At 27.6% G+C, this 16363-nt stretch overlaps 1 protein-coding gene across 3 annotated transcripts in view; it reads right to left on the bottom strand.

Moving 5' to 3' along the window:
- Window positions 1-16363, bottom strand: part of LOC101238969 (uncharacterized) — a 91075-nt gene that overhangs the window by 10749 nt on the left and 63963 nt on the right. For all 3 annotated transcript variants that reach the window (XM_065805274.1, XM_065805275.1, XM_065805273.1), the window contains 10 exons: window positions 14835-14947; window positions 13462-13579; window positions 13339-13367; window positions 8803-8952; window positions 8465-8723; window positions 2278-2456; window positions 2072-2159; window positions 1864-1958; window positions 1642-1752; window positions 13-75 (listed from right to left, as the gene is read on the bottom strand). In XM_065805274.1, the coding sequence (XP_065661346.1) occupies window positions 13-75; window positions 1642-1752; window positions 1864-1958; window positions 2072-2159; window positions 2278-2456; window positions 8465-8723; window positions 8803-8952; window positions 13339-13367; window positions 13462-13579; window positions 14835-14947 (1205 nt within the window). The remainder of the gene's footprint in view (window positions 1-12; window positions 76-1641; window positions 1753-1863; window positions 1959-2071; window positions 2160-2277; window positions 2457-8464; window positions 8724-8802; window positions 8953-13338; window positions 13368-13461; window positions 13580-14834; window positions 14948-16363) is intronic.

A 16363-nucleotide genomic window follows, 5' to 3' on the forward strand; every position in this document is an offset into this window, starting at 1 on the left:
TTAAAAACATACATCATTCTGACGAGTGCATAGAATTTCAATAAGTACATCAATTTTTATTGTTAAATCTTCATTCTAGAAGATAATTATTACTTACAAAGATAAATTAAATTGGAAATAACAATACAAATAACAATAAAAAAATATATACTAATTGCAATCAGACTATACAATAATGATTAAACATTACATTAGTAACAATAAACATTACATTAGTAACAATAAATAATACCTTAGTAACAATAAATATTACCTTAGTAACAATAAACATTACATTAGTAACAATAAACATTACATTAGTAACAATAAACATTACCTTAGTAACAATAAACATTACTATAGTAACAATAAACATTACATTAGTAACAATAAACATTACATTAGTAACAATTAACATTACCTTAGTAACAATAAACATTACGTTAGTAACAATAAATGTTACCTTAGTAACAATTAACATTACATTAGTAACCATCACACTGTATACATAAAAAAATACAAATTATCAGATTAAACATTTAGGCAAAACAAATACAATTAACAAATAGTAAACATACATAACCAGATTTTTACAACTCAGACAAATTTACTATAACTCTAAAATAACTCAAAGTTCACACTGAGTTAAGCAAAGGTCATAAAAATATTTTTTTTTTGTATTTTGTGTTTACAAATTTTTTTAAAGTGTTTGGTATTCACAAACGTAGCAAGTTAGAACTGCCTGACAAGAAAATTTGATGTGGGCCTTATGTGTTATTAAATAACAGCTACACTCAAGGTGTAGTCATATTAGGTGGTAGCCACATATGACCCACCTGTAGCCACATTACTGATACCACTTAAGTATTATAAATACCATAACTGAACATGGCCCACATCTATGCTATCCTATAACATCACATGTAGCACACATCAAATTTTTTTTGTTCTTGTTCACAATTGCAGGTGTGCGAACAGTTTTTGATTTATGAATTATGAAATAAAAGGTCAGGAAATTTATGAACTGCATATTAACTTCAATAATTTAAAGCCAAGATTTTTTTCAAAATATTTTGAAAATATTTTGTTTAGAAATAAATGTATATATATTTTTTTTAAAGTAAAATGTTGTTTTTTTTAACTTCAAGTTTAACTTTGATTTTTAGTGAGAAGATTAGGTGAATTTCTCAATAACATGATAACTTAACAATAAACTTTTTTCTAAACTTAAAATTATTATTTTAATTTAAAATCAAAAATTATAAAAATAAATTCTTATATTGTTAAAGAAAAAAAGTTATAAAGATTCCAAACAAAGTATAACAGTACAAACAAAGTATAACAGTACAAACAAAGTATAACAGTACAAACAAAGTATAACAGTACAAATAAGGCTCAGTGTGATATTGAAAACTAAAAAAAAAACTTTTTTCTTTTTATTATAAATAAAAATAAACAGATTTTCCGTTAATCACTATACAGCTTATAAAATGCTAAAAAAAGCTTAAAAAGCTATAAAAAAAGCACTAATTTAGACAAAGAAAGCTAAGCATAATACAACCAGGAGGTGTTTTCAGGTTAGATCTTAATTATACTTTTGGTCTTTTATGATGTAGTTCTCAGTCTTTTGGTCACTTATGGTGTAGTTCTCAGTAAAAATACCTTAAGAGCACTATAGATAGATGCTGCATCATAAATTTGACTTGATAGTAATAATGCTAAAACTATATCTTCATGTTGGGGAACCAACATTCGAATGTCATCAACAAGATCCTAGTGAAAAACATTACTATAAGTTTAACATAAATTTAAGACTAACATAATTATAAAGTTAAAAATGAAAAAAGAAACTTTAATATCTAAAAAATTAATTAAATTTCCTACTCTTCGATAACGCCTGAAAAATTCTCGAATAATAAGTTGTCTTTGTGCATTATTACGAGAGGTCAAAAACTGCAAAATTTTTTCTGTGTTCCTATCTAAAACATATAAACATATATTTTAGATTTAGATTTTTAGATTATAAAGTTAATTATTTATCACATTTCTTAATATTATTAATATTGTAACTAGTAAAAAAGTGGGAAATTACTTTTTTGTAACATAGACTTTCCAATAGCTTGAGCATCTTTTAAAGCATCAAAGTTATTCATAGGCATTCCTTTTACAGTCCCACGAAACTAAACATAAGTTATTATTCATTTATAGGCAATTATTTTACAGTCCTATGAAACTAAATATTATAAAAGTTATTTTTTATGAAATGAAAAAAGTTTTACAAATAAAAGTTAAAATTACCTTTCTAGGCTTCCTTAAACCCCTTCTTTGTTCTCTACTAATAAATGTTGGGTCAATTACAGGTCCATTTACATTTCCAGCTTTATGACCAGGACTTGAATGATTCTGAAGATCTTGTGTTTCTATCCTTTCAGGATTTTCATTGGCTTCTGCTTCAGATTCAACCTTCTTTAAAATACCTTGAGATATGTAATTAATTACAACCAATCATTGAGATATGTAATTAATTACAACCAATCATTGAGATATGTAATTAACTACAACCAATCATTGAGATATGTAATTAATTACAACCAATCATTGAGATATGCATTAATTACGACCAAAAAATAAAAAAATAAAAAAATTAAATTTGTCTCAATGAAAGTTTTAGCAAACTCTCCAACTTATATATTCATATTAATCAATAGTAAAATTTCATAATATCAATAACGTCACAGACTCGTCATAATGCATTAATTTGTTATTCAATTTTTTATTTTGTAAATATTACTTAGAATTCGATATCGAGTTTAAAAAAAAAAGACCGAGGGTAAAATGACCAGGGTAAAAAGAAGACATCATTTGAGGAAATTACTCATTTTACAAATTTAAGCAAAAAGTTAAAAGTAATAACTAAAAGAAACTGAACAAATAATGTTTAATAACATTTTAAACATTATTTGTTCAAAACTTGATTTAATATAAGATCATTGAAAACATGAAAGTAAAGATAAGATAATCTAAAGTAAATATAAGTTAAAAAGTTGTTAAAAAATGGTTTAGTTTATTTATAATAATTATAATCTTTTCTTTCAACTCTTCATCAACTTTATCGTCCTAGGTGCACTTGGAACTCTTCATCAACTTTGTTGTCCTAAGTGCACTTGGAACTCTTCATCAACTTTGTTGTCCTAGGTGCACTTGGAACTCTTCATCAACTTTGTTGTCTTAGGTGCACAACTTTTTAAATCGGCTAAGACTAATTGCGGGTTTGTATTTTTTTAAATCTTTTTCTAATGATATATTAAAAAAATTAGCTACTAAACTGCTTTTTGGTTTGTTTTTAAAAGGAATTGTTTTTATTAGGTCTTTTCATTTTTATAATCGGCTAAGATTGCTTGTGGGTTTGTATTTTTTTTTTAATCTTTTTAATAATTTTTTTTTTGAAATAAAAGTGTGAAATGAAACTTACAACATAATTTTATTTAATAATAACATAAAAGTATACTAAAAAGAGGGTGGCAAACAAAAAAAGAGGGTGGCAAACAAAAAAAGAGGGTGGCAAACAAATGAAATATTTGTTACTTCATGTTATTTTACTTTTATATTTTATGAAAAATTTCTATCTGTTAGAAAAAACAAAAAAATTATGTTGCTTTAATATAAAAAAACCCTGTTTCTTTAGTAAGGATAAAAAACTTGATTTAATTACAAATTTACATCCTTTAAAAAAACAAAAAAATTCTGCTCCTTTAATAAGGAAAAACTCTGTTTCTTTAGTAAGGCTAAAAAACTCGATTTAATTAAAAATGTCTTGACAATTATAAATTTCTTGACAAACGCATTGCTAAGTATCATAACTCATTGTAAAGACAAAAAAGTAGAAAATAAAATATAGCAAAAACATTTGCTAAAAAGTATAATCTTTTTTGTACTAAAAAGTGGAAAATAAGCTTTTTAATTTAAATTTAATAGTTCAGTAAACTAAAGATTGACAGGTATCTTTCTAAATAAAGATTGGCAGGTATCTTTCTAAATAAATCTTGTGCAGACCTGCCAATCTTTAGTTTGCTGAACTATTAAATTTAAATTAAAAAGCTTATTTTCCGCTTTTTAGTACAAAATAAATTATACTTTATAGCAAATGTTTTTGCTATATTTTTTTTAAAATTGAAATACAGAAGTCTTCAATCAAAATCTGAAAAGAGCGTCTTTAGAAGTTTAAATTTTATACTACTATTGGGATGGGGTAGATATAAACTGTAATTAATTTTTTATGTTTTATTAAAAGTCTACTAAATAATATTAGAGTCTCTTTTTTTATCTGTTTTTAAAAAAAAAAGAATTTGATAAATTTATAACAATAAAATTTGAAAAGTTACCAATTTTATTATTTAGTGCAATTATATGCAAAATTTAAAATTGGATTTCCTATACACTTTTTTGAAATCTATATCAGACCTTTATTTAACACTTCTTTTAACATCCTTAGTTTAAAACCATGGGTTGAAACCTTAGTTTAAAATCATGGGTTGAAACCTTAGTTTAAAACTATGGGATGAAACCTTAGTTTAAAACCATGGGTTGAAACCTTAGTTTAAAACCATGGGTTGAAACCCATGAAAGTTTGAAAGGGTTGAAAAGTAATAAAAATTAAAATTTTTACAACACAAGAAAACATTAAAATAAGTTTTTCTCTTGTGTGATAATGGACGAGGTAACCAAACATTGAAACTTATAGCCCAATAACGACCATATATAGAAATCTGTGTTACTGGTATAGTGGTTGAGCACTCACTTGGTGAATTGTCTTGCTTTGGGTTAAAGCTTCAAATTTCTTGTTTATATTATCTTAAAATGCCAACAATATTTTTAAATGAACTAAATTCCAGTGAAAAAATGATATCAGCAAAATATATTTTAGACGAACCATCGTTGATTAAGGTTAATATATCCCCATTATAATAACAACATCAAAAACATTAAACTATTGTTGATTGAGGTTGATATATCACTAATATATCAACAACATTAACAAAATTGTTAAAAAATTTTAACATCAGCATTATCATATCTGATTGTCTTTAAAAATGATTTTGATCACAAAGTGAATTTGATACATGGATAAATTTTTTTAATGAAGGTTCAGCACATGAATGAACCAGCTTTTAATTAAAAAATACAATGAAGTAGTCAAGAAACACACTTCAACTGGTTTATAATTAAGGTTGACAAAAATCTGGTTTACAATTGCTGATATTCAAGATCAACTAAATAATCTTGAAAAATCTAAACCATTATAAATATAAACCATCTAGACAATATCATTAGACAATCTAAAATTTTGGTATCTTACCATATAGACAATATTATTAGATAATTTAAAAAATATAAACCATCTAGACAAAATCCATCAGCATTTACTACACCAATAAACTTTATCTTTGAATAATCCTTAATTTTTGGCACTCTACTAGCTTTAAAAGAAGAAACATCACTCCCAACTTTACGAAAAACAGCAAGCTAAAGATTTCAAATTACCTCTCTCACTTTAGTACCATGCTAAGTAATGGAAAGAACCATTAAAAACATATCATAGTGAATTGCATTGAAAGCAATCAAATCACTTAGCAACAATATAATCTTATTTGTAAAAAGATGTCTGACTAACTTCTTTGAAGTCCATGATATACTTACCAAAGCTATACATCAAGGCTACAATACTGATGTTGCCTACACCAGTTTCGATGGCACAAGTGTCTTCTACACAAATTCAAAGCATATGATATTTACAACAAGCTATTATTATGAATTGAATTACAATTCAAGCTACAGCCTAAAGATTGGAAACCATGTGTCATGATAGCATGTAAAAAATTGAGTGGAAGGACATCACAATTGGTATTCCTCAAAATTCTATATACATTAGACTCTTATCCTTAAAACTATCACTCACAATATTATGCTATATGCTGATAAAAGAAAAATTATTGGCATCATATAATTTGCATTAGACATTGATGTTTCTATCAGACATTATGATGTTTCAATCAGACATAGACAGAGTAGTTATTTGGACACTTTAAAGCTAATAAATGTGAAGTAGTGCATGCAGTTTGTCCAAAGAAACAGACAAGTAATCCATCAAACCACCATTAGTAATTCTAACACACTTGCAACTACATCCAATAAAATTTTAGTATTTAGGTTTCAAATGACCTAAAAGTACAATTGCAAGTTAAAAAAGCAACATCCACAGCCATGCGCATGTAATGAAGATTTAAAAATGCCTTTTGCAGCCAAAATTAAAATCTGTGGTTTACACTCTATCTAACAAACATCCAGTCGCACCTTGAATTCACCATTCAAGCCTGGTCTTTGTACCATTATATGAGTATTACTTAAGAATGTTCAAGACTGCAGACACTTAGACCTACTACTCCTAAAAACAACACATAAAAAGAGATATAATTGAGCCACTCAAGATATTATACAATGATATCAATAAAGTAAATTTTTTTGACACATGGCATTAACTAATTGGATAAAATATGTGCTACTACAACATGATTTTATGCTATCACACCAAACAGCTTGAACATCAATTTTTAGGAGGATGAAAAAAGAGATCCAACTAATTCATGAACAGAATTACTACCCATTTAAATGCTTACACAACCCAAAGTGGAGGCTATGACAATGAATGCATTTCAAAGTAAAGACAAATCCTAAAACTAGCATATAGACTTAAAAAAAGTTCATCAAGTATAAATATAAAATTAAATCAACATTTATTTTTGTTGAATAATAATACTACATTATTGTTGTTTAATTATTATTTTTATTACTGTTATGGCTGTGTATGAGTGATTTTATTTATGAAGCAAGTTGAGCATAGGTTTACCAGAGACATGGTATGGATCAAACTTGGAACTTCTTGATTATGAAGCGAGCACTCTACCACTACACCATTACTGCCTATTCTGTATATTATATGTTATTTCACTTAAGCACTAGATTAGCATTTTCTCTTGATTTTTTTGCATTCTTTGTAACTTTAACACCTACTGTACTAAATGTGTTGAATAAAATACCAGCTAAAAACCTTTCACAATCTCTCAAAATTAATGTTCAACTTTTAAACTTGATTTTGAGTAAATATGACATTTGTACGTCACTATGGTTTTACATTTGTACTTTATTATGGTTTCACATCTGTACTTTACTATGGTTTCACATTCCAACTTCACTATATCTTTACATTTGTACTTCTTTATGGTTTCACATTCAAACTTCATTATGGTTTCACACTCATACATCATTATGGTTTCACATTCATATTTCATTATGGTTTTACATTTGTACTTCACTATGGTTTCACATTCCAACTTGACTATATTTTCACATTTGTACTTCTTTATGGTTTCACATTGGTACTTCATTATGGTTTCATATTTGTACTTTACTATGGTTTCACATTTATACATCACTATGGTTTCACATTTGTACATCACTATGGTTTCACATTTGTACATCACTATGGTTTCACATTTGTACATCACTATGGTTTTACATTTGTACATCACTATGGTTTCACATTTGTACATCACTATGGTTTTTTTCCATCTTGTGCTGCTATTTTTGTACTGCTTCTCTTTTTAATTTCTTTAGGAAATTTTTCAAAAAAAAAATTTTCTTTTTTTATTTCAGAAAGATTTTACTTAAGGCTATAGTTTGTTATTCTCAGATCTCATATATAATCCCAGAAGTCTTTCTAAAATCTAACACTTTCATCCTAATTTAACTGTCATCTAAGTTCTTAATTTCCATAATAACCAAAAAAAGAAATATTTTTTTTAAACATCTTTACTTCGAACAAGGCTGCATGCAACCACTATTAGAGTTGGAAGTTACTGGAGATAATGATTGACAGACGACTTAAAAGATTGCAAACTATATAAATCAGGAAAACAAGATGAAGGGAGCAAATTCCAAAGAACTGATGTTCGAAGAAAAAAACTAGATGAATAAGAATTTTTGGAGCACTTAGGAAAAGTCACAGTAAAAGGATGAAACTTAATTGAATGACAAGTATCACGCAAATGAATTTTAGTACATAGCACAAAAGACGTTAGCTCTTTAGAGCAGTGCATGTTATAGTATTTATAGAAACGAGAAAGAGAAACAACACTTCGACAATGTGGTAATGGTTGGAGGTTGGCTGCTCAGTGTCACAAACACTACAATGAAATTTCTATATCCATGCTTATTTTTCTTATAGACAAAGTGCAAAAGTAAAATATTGACCTAAATAAAACGTGGCCAAATTTTTAAACCTGCTCTAAGACTCTATTTTATCAATGTAAGATCGATAAATTCCTAAGTGTGTAACCAATAACAACAAAAACACTTGTCAAAACAACTAGCATTACTAAACCAAAAATTTAATTTTTAATATAAATTTTACACACACAAAAAAACATACCTCTTGAGGCTGGTCCAAATGATATTGATTGAAACACTGATTTATGATCTCCTTCACTATTACTTTCATTTTCTCCTAAAGACATGTTTTTTAAACCATCGCGCAACTGTCTTTGGGCTTCTTGAGCCTCTCTTCTTTCTTCTTCCTCACTATCAACATCCGCTGCAACATTTTCAGCATCTGACTCTTCATCTTTCATATTTTCAGTCTCTTCACCAGAATCACTAGTTTCTACTTCATTTTCTTTTAATCTCATCCTCTTTATAAAAATACAAACAAAAAATTAACACAAAGAAAACATAATATTAATGATTATTTAAAAAAAGTAATTAAAAAACCTCTCTTTTAGCTATCAGTATCTTCACAAATTTGTTAACTATTTTAGTTTTTTGCAAAATAATTTTTATAACATCAGGAAAAGAAAGTCTTTGATCAAGTGTAATGCTCCCATCTTCAATCCAAAATGGCGGCATAATTTCAGATTTTCTCTAAATCAAAATTATAAAATCAGCACACAAAAATAAGAAAATGAATCATAATACATTAAACTATTTTAACAACTTTTTAAAGTTCACTCTCTTAAAGCCAATCACATTCAAGGCTGATGGTAATTACATTTCCTGAATTTTTTTTGTTCAATTTGATAAAATTCGAACTATACAAATTCGAAACTCTTGCAATTATGTTTATGTTTATTCAAAATTCTTGCAATTGTTTATGAATAATTGGATTGGATTATTCTGGATTGCATTGATATAATTGGATTGCAGTTAAATTTTATTATTATTATTCAGACAATCACAAATAAAACAACAATATTTTGCAGAAGTATATTGTGGCTGAATTCGGGAAGCAAATAACTCTAATAAAAGACTGCAAGACTAGATGAAACAGTCTTTTGTCCCAATAAAAGCAACAATTGAGGACCTTTGCTGTCGGTATGCTAATTTGTTTACAGCCAATGTTGCCATAACTTTTATGTAAAAATGCATTCATCTCTTGTTATTTTTTTTTTTTTTGTTATTCACCTCCTCAAGGCCATGAAGGCCACTACAGATGAGGAGGCTACTCAATAGTGGTTATAACCCTCTCTCAACTCTATAACTCCGAAACACGAACCTCGACAAACAAGGCCGCTGCGCGGAGAAACAAGTTGAGCGCGGTACTACCAGGGACGTGGTGGGGATCGAACTCGGAACCTCTCGCTTCTGAAGCGAGGGCTTTACCACTACACCACTACTTTGTTGCATTTAAATGCAACAAAGGCATACCCATGTAAGTGGGATCCTTCAGTAAGTTGGATCCTTCAGTAAGTGGGATCCTTCAGTAAGTAGGTTCTTTCACAATGATATGTACCTTCAGTACCTGCACAATGATAGAACTAATGTTCATTCCGAATCTGAAATAGAGCTAGTAACAGTTCTGCCTTCAATAAAATGTTGCAAATTAGTAGTTGAGTTGTTTGAAAGACTAGATGCTTCAAATCCAGCTACATCATTAACAGTTTTTGAGTCTGAATCTGAAGTCGAACTTTCTGTTTCAAATGAGACATTTCTCAAATTTAATTCTGATTCTTTTGACTCTCTACCTGAATCTATTTCTTTTGCTCTTGAAAAAAGCAAAAGAATAACAGACTAACTTAATAAAGTTATAAAAAAAGCACATTTGCCCACCATATCAGTTCATTGAGAGAGGCTGTCACTGAAAGTTCAAAAGGAAATGCTGTTGCTTAAAAATGGAGGAACACATGGTGATTTTTTGCAAAGAGCACATAATTTTTTAATGACTATTAAGCCTACCAGTGTAGAATCTAAACCTACTTTTTTTGTGGCCGGTCTTTTTGCAACAAAAATAAGAAGTCGACTGGACAATGAAGCTTTGGATGTGCCGCAATCTCTGAATTAGATAAATATAATCTCGAAATCCTGGGATTGAAAATATAGCTCAGGATTACAAACCCTATAACCAAATTGAAGCCTGATGGTAACCAAATTGAGTGGTGATGATAACCACATTGAAAGCTGATAGTAACCACATTGAACACTGATGGTAACCGAATTGAAAGTAACTTTTCTGTTTCAATTCTTCTTTTTTTAAATCTTTAAATTTAAATCTGGTCTTTAAATTAAAGAAGGTAAAACATTTTGAAGGCTTCAATTTTCTGGTAAAAAATGTTTTCCTTGATCTCTTATATTGACTTACACGCACATACGTTTGTATGTTAACTTTTTGAAAGATAATTAATTTTCTGTGTCTTAAATCAATGAACTCTAGCTAAAAAGTAATGAAAATGAATTTTATTCCAATTAATATTCAAAAAAGGTCACTCAAAGCACAAAATTTTTAAAATGGTATATAAGTAGCATTTGCTTTCTGAAACTTAGAGTTTTCTTATACCTTAAGGAACTTTCTAGAACTTTCTGTTCTGGATATTTTTAGAAATTTCTGAAACTTTCTAGAATTTTCTGGAGTCTTCTAGAAGTTTATGGAAATTAGCAAAATTTAGACTATAAATGCTGCCTGATTAAGCAACACTGATAATAATGATCAGTGTTGATAATTATTATCAGTGTTATATAAATCTGTATTCACCATGGCAGTTAAATAATATATAAGTACAATTATATATTGGCAGCATGCACTGACACTGCATTGGCACCATGGCAGTCAAATAATACACAAGCACTTATATTTATTATTATTACCTTTCAGAAATATATTCAAGTATTATCTTTAATCATAATGTCTCATAAGAAAAGTGCTTTCTCTATTTAAAGAAACAAGACAATCAAGATATAAAATCTTGTACAATTTTATGATTCACATAAGAAAAGAAGAACTGTTCCACTAGAAGAACAGTGAAAGATAACAGCAGCATACCACTCAAAATCCAAATTGTTGGGAGAATCATTGAGTGTTCCTGGAAGAATCAATCAAAGAGTATTCCTAGGAGAATCAATCAAAGGGAGATTAAAACACATAAAGCAAATTGAGAAAGAAGTAATAAGTTCATGGCAAAATAAATTAAATTTTCCACATTTATTAATTCAAGTCTTGCAGGCAAAACTGGATCAAGTGCTGAAAATGTACGATAAATGTGTAATTCAAAGAATATACAATCCATTCAATGAAGCTTTTGATTTTAAAAAAAAGATGGTGAATGGTTCTGCAGTGAGGACAAATGATTGTATCATCTTCAGAATGAAAGCAAAGAACAGGTTGAGAATACAATTGGGAAGGCTGCTAGTTCAAAAGTTATCCATCTAAAAAAAGTAAAATCTCCTTGCAGTCTACTTCAACATCAGCAACAGCAACAACATCAACTTCAGAATCCGAGTCTGATGCAGAATATCAAGAGTCTGAACATTCAGAAAAACAGCCCACAAGTACCAGCAAAGAACTACAGCAAAACCAAAACTGCAACCAAATAAGTAACATCTTCAAAGTTATCAACCAGCAAAGCTGCAACCATTTGTCAACAGTTATTTCAAGGTGGGATAGACATTCAGACACCTTCAGAGTCTGGTATATTCAAATCATCTATTAAAGAAGCTGTAAAGTTAAAAAAGAAATGAAGAAAACGCTACATTTAGTAAGCTGGTTACTGCACTTTGATTGGTTAGTCACAAAATATACCAAGTGTTAGTGTTGAAGAATAAACAAAGAGAAGTTAAGTTACAAGCACTAGATCTACCAGACAAAAAAGCAGATACTGTTGTTAGAAGTATATCAGCTATTCTTGATGAATACCACTTATAGAAGAGTATAAAGATGATTGTAGCAGACACTATGAATGTAAACACTGGAAGAAAGAATGAAATTGGCAGTCAGTTACAAAAATGTTTTACTAAAAAAAAAATGGAAGAAACACAATTCATTGATTGTCAACATAATGTTTTCGATCAAGTCCTTTGCAAAGTACTTGATGAATAACTTGGAGGAAACAACATGTTGCCCATAATGAATATCAATTTATCCCAGAACTTATAAAGAACTGCAAACAGCTCAGGAAGAAATTCAAGAATGGTAAAGAAATGATTACTATAACAGCAGAATGACGTGATGAGTATTTCCTAAAGTGACTGGATTATTTCCTAAATAACCTAAATAAATAACCTAAACTAAATAATGCAAGATGAAATTCCCAAACGATATTAGCTCTTTTGGGATTTATGCTTCTACCAGAGAGAAGAGACTCACTCATCAACATTAGTAGATTCATCAATTACAGATGGGTGGACCATTGGTTTACTGACCAAATAAACAATGCAGATGATTATCAGTAGCTATGTAGCAGCTTGCACCATCATGAAAAAGTGTTAAACTCAGTGAAAAAGTTTTGGAAACAGGAACCATCAAGACTGGAAATTTCCAGAACAAATCAATGTGCAGAGCAAGCAACGAAGTGTCTTTAAGATCTTTTTTAAATCTATTAAAAGAAAGAGAACCTCCAGCTTATGTTTATTTTATCTAACAAATTATGAAAATTGTATATTGTGCTTTAATTAAGCTGAATACTACAAAACATTTTTTCAATATATACAACAGCTTTTTGTACTTGTAAAATTGTAATTCAAGTTTGTAAATTCATATATATTTGTAACTTAGAGTGTTATGGTGTAACAATAAACTGTTAAATGCTTAAAAACTCATTTAAAAATCAAACTTAAAAAAAAATTAGAATTAAAAACTAACAATCATAAATATATTTGAAATTTTACCTATACGCATATATAGTAACCTTGAATTTTTGGTTTGTGGGTGACCTTTTTCAACAAGAAAATCTAATTAACGTCTTTTACATTACTTTTTTTACAAATATTCATTAATTTATGACCCAGTAACATGGGGTCACAAATGTTAAATTTACTTACTTTTTCTTTTTCTTCATAAGAAAACAAATCTAGATTGAAAAAAAAAAAATGAAAAAAAAAAGTAATATGATTAATTCTTAATTTGGATTTTTAACACATTCAATAATCAATTAAATAACTTACTTGCAATTAAACGCAATACAAGACCTTTTATAGGACTATGACACACTTGAGCAATATAATCAAACATTTCTATTCCAAACCGCAAAAAAAAGAGTTGCTTTATCATTGCCAAATCATTCTAAATATTTATTTTATAAGTGAAAGAATAAAAAAAAAAAAACATAGAACTTCTTTGATATTAAAAGTTAAAAAAAAAAATTTTATAATCTTGAAAAAAATTAAAATTTCTTTCCAAAAACAAAATCAGTAAACCATTGTTCACTATTCACTGTCGGCTGATCACTGTTTGCAGTTAATGTTTAAATAAAATAAAATTTTAAAAACTCAGTAACATAGAAATTTGCACATTTGATAATATTGAAGATTAGTCTTTTAAGTACTACAAGTTATTATAATATTTAGAGATAAAATTTATTACATTGTTTTATAAGATCTTTACTAAGTTATTATACCATCTTTACTTGATCATGAACACAAAATTTTTTTCAGAAACTTTAAAAATAACTTTTTAAATTTTTTGTTTGTTAATGTTTGATGACACCAAATGTTAATGTTAATGTTTGATGGCACCAAATGTTAATGTTAATATTTGATGATACCAAATGTTAATGTTAATGTTTGATAACACCAAATGTTAATGTTAATGTTTGATGATACCAAATGTTAATGTTAATGTTTGATAATACCATATGTTAATGTTAATGTTTGATGATACCAAATGTTAATGTTTGATAATACCAAATGTTAATGTTAATGTTTAATGACACCAAATGTTAATGTTTGATGACACCAAATGTTAATGTTAATGTTTGATGACACCAAATGTTAATGTTAATGTTTGATGACACCAAATGTGAAAATATCTTATTATTTTTACTTGAATTTAAAACATTTTAAATCATGTTATCCCTAGGCATCTTTATAATATTTTAAAAGTAACATTTATAATTTTGATATTTTCCAAGTAAGTGTGAAAAATGTTTATTTTTTGGTATAATCAACCAGTGTTGGATAAAATCTGTGCTGAAAAAACTAAGAAACTTAAAAGGGGTTTAATTTAGTTTAATTAAAACTTGCACAAAGTCTATGAAGTATCACATAAAAAATACTGGTGGCCTATGAAATATCACAAAAAAATTATTGGTGGTCTGTTATGGAACACCTACAAATGATTCGAGGTCTGTGAAGTATCACCTACAAACAATATGTGTTCTGTCAAGTATCACATTAAAATATTGGTGGTCTATGAAGTATCGCATAATAAATATTCGTGGTCTATGAAGCCTGTCTACAATCAAGGTCTGTTGAACTTTGCAATTGTTATGGCAATAACACAGTTAAATCTTATTAAAATAACAATTGGTTTAATATACCTCAGCTCTGGAAACAATAATTCGACACAATGTTCTGTCATCATCAACTGCACCATAATGGGATTTGTGAATTTTTTGCACAAAATAGTTTGGGGGGTTTTGAATAAATTGAACTAAAAAAAAATGTTAGCAATTACTTTAAAGTAAAAAATGATTTTAAATTATTTATATCTCTATAATTTTTTTTTTAATGATAGTATTTTTATGATAAAAAAAAGTTTATCAGTCATCCTTTGTGACTTTCAAGATCATTTCAACTACACAGAAGTTTCTATTAGTAGAATTTTTTATACTATTATTATCATTATTAATAAATTCATTTAGTATTATTTTATAAATGCAAAATTTGTAATTTCATTCAATTCCAAATTTAGCATTTATAAAATAGTTACTCCAGATATGAGTTGTTAACCAGAAGGTTTTGTAAAATTTAAGAAAAAAAATTATTTCAAAAAGATATTGATAACGAGAAATTAATTTTTTTCGTGAGGCATTTAAAATCTTCGATTTTCATTTTGCAAGTACTCATTTCAAAATATAGCATTTTACAAGTTGAATTTTAAAATAAAGCTTTTTTGCTACATACGAAATTAGCACTTGCGTAACAAGTGCTTTCAATAAATGATGCTTTGAAGTCCATTACTAAATTTTGTTCACCAATAGGATTCTAAAAATTAAACATTTGTACGTACCAAAATGTCTTTAATGAAATATTATCTTCAGAATCACAAAATGTTAACAATTTAATTTTTACTTTTTTAAACAATGATAAAAAATAAAAAATTTATGTCAAAATGAATTCTTTTGCAACAGTAACTTGTGAAACAGTCACTTTCGAAAAAAACTTAAGAAACATGTCATTACAGATATATTTAATTATGCTTTATAAAGCTAATTTTTATTGATATTTATAAGTGTCAAACACAAATTTTAACTTGTATAAATAAATAGTGGTATTCATAATACTTCTAAAATTCAATGAACAAAAATCAAAAAATGTATTTAACATGACACTAACATTTCCCCTTTTAGGGAAAAAAAACAAAAAACTGAAAGCAACAAAATTAATTGGATCATATATGAATAATAATGAAATATATAAAATGAATAATAAATTTTTTAATCTGTCAACATTGCAAAAAAATAAAAATAAAAATAAAATGGTCTAGCAATTCAACAAGCAACATAAATTGGAATTTAAAATATGTCCATAAAATATTTGGACTACCAAACAGTAATATCAAAAAGTGAGAACTAGATGTGCTTTACGATTTAGATTTGGAAGAAAATAAAAAAATGGAAGCAGGCGACATTAATAAAGATATATAGACTTTATTAATAAAAGTTCTGCATTAAAAAAAATATATATATATATATATATATATATATTAGCCCTTGGAATTTGAAAAAATGAGGTCAGCAATATATATATAAAAGCTATATTTTCAATGATAAGGCCAAGAGATCAGAAAAAAAGATAAGAAAACAGATAAGATAAGAAAACAGATAAGATAAGAAAGCTACTTTTG

This window comes from Hydra vulgaris, chromosome 09, assembly GCF_038396675.1.
Source record: "Hydra vulgaris chromosome 09, alternate assembly HydraT2T_AEP".
NCBI classification, from domain to species: domain Eukaryota; kingdom Metazoa; phylum Cnidaria; class Hydrozoa; order Anthoathecata; family Hydridae; genus Hydra; species Hydra vulgaris.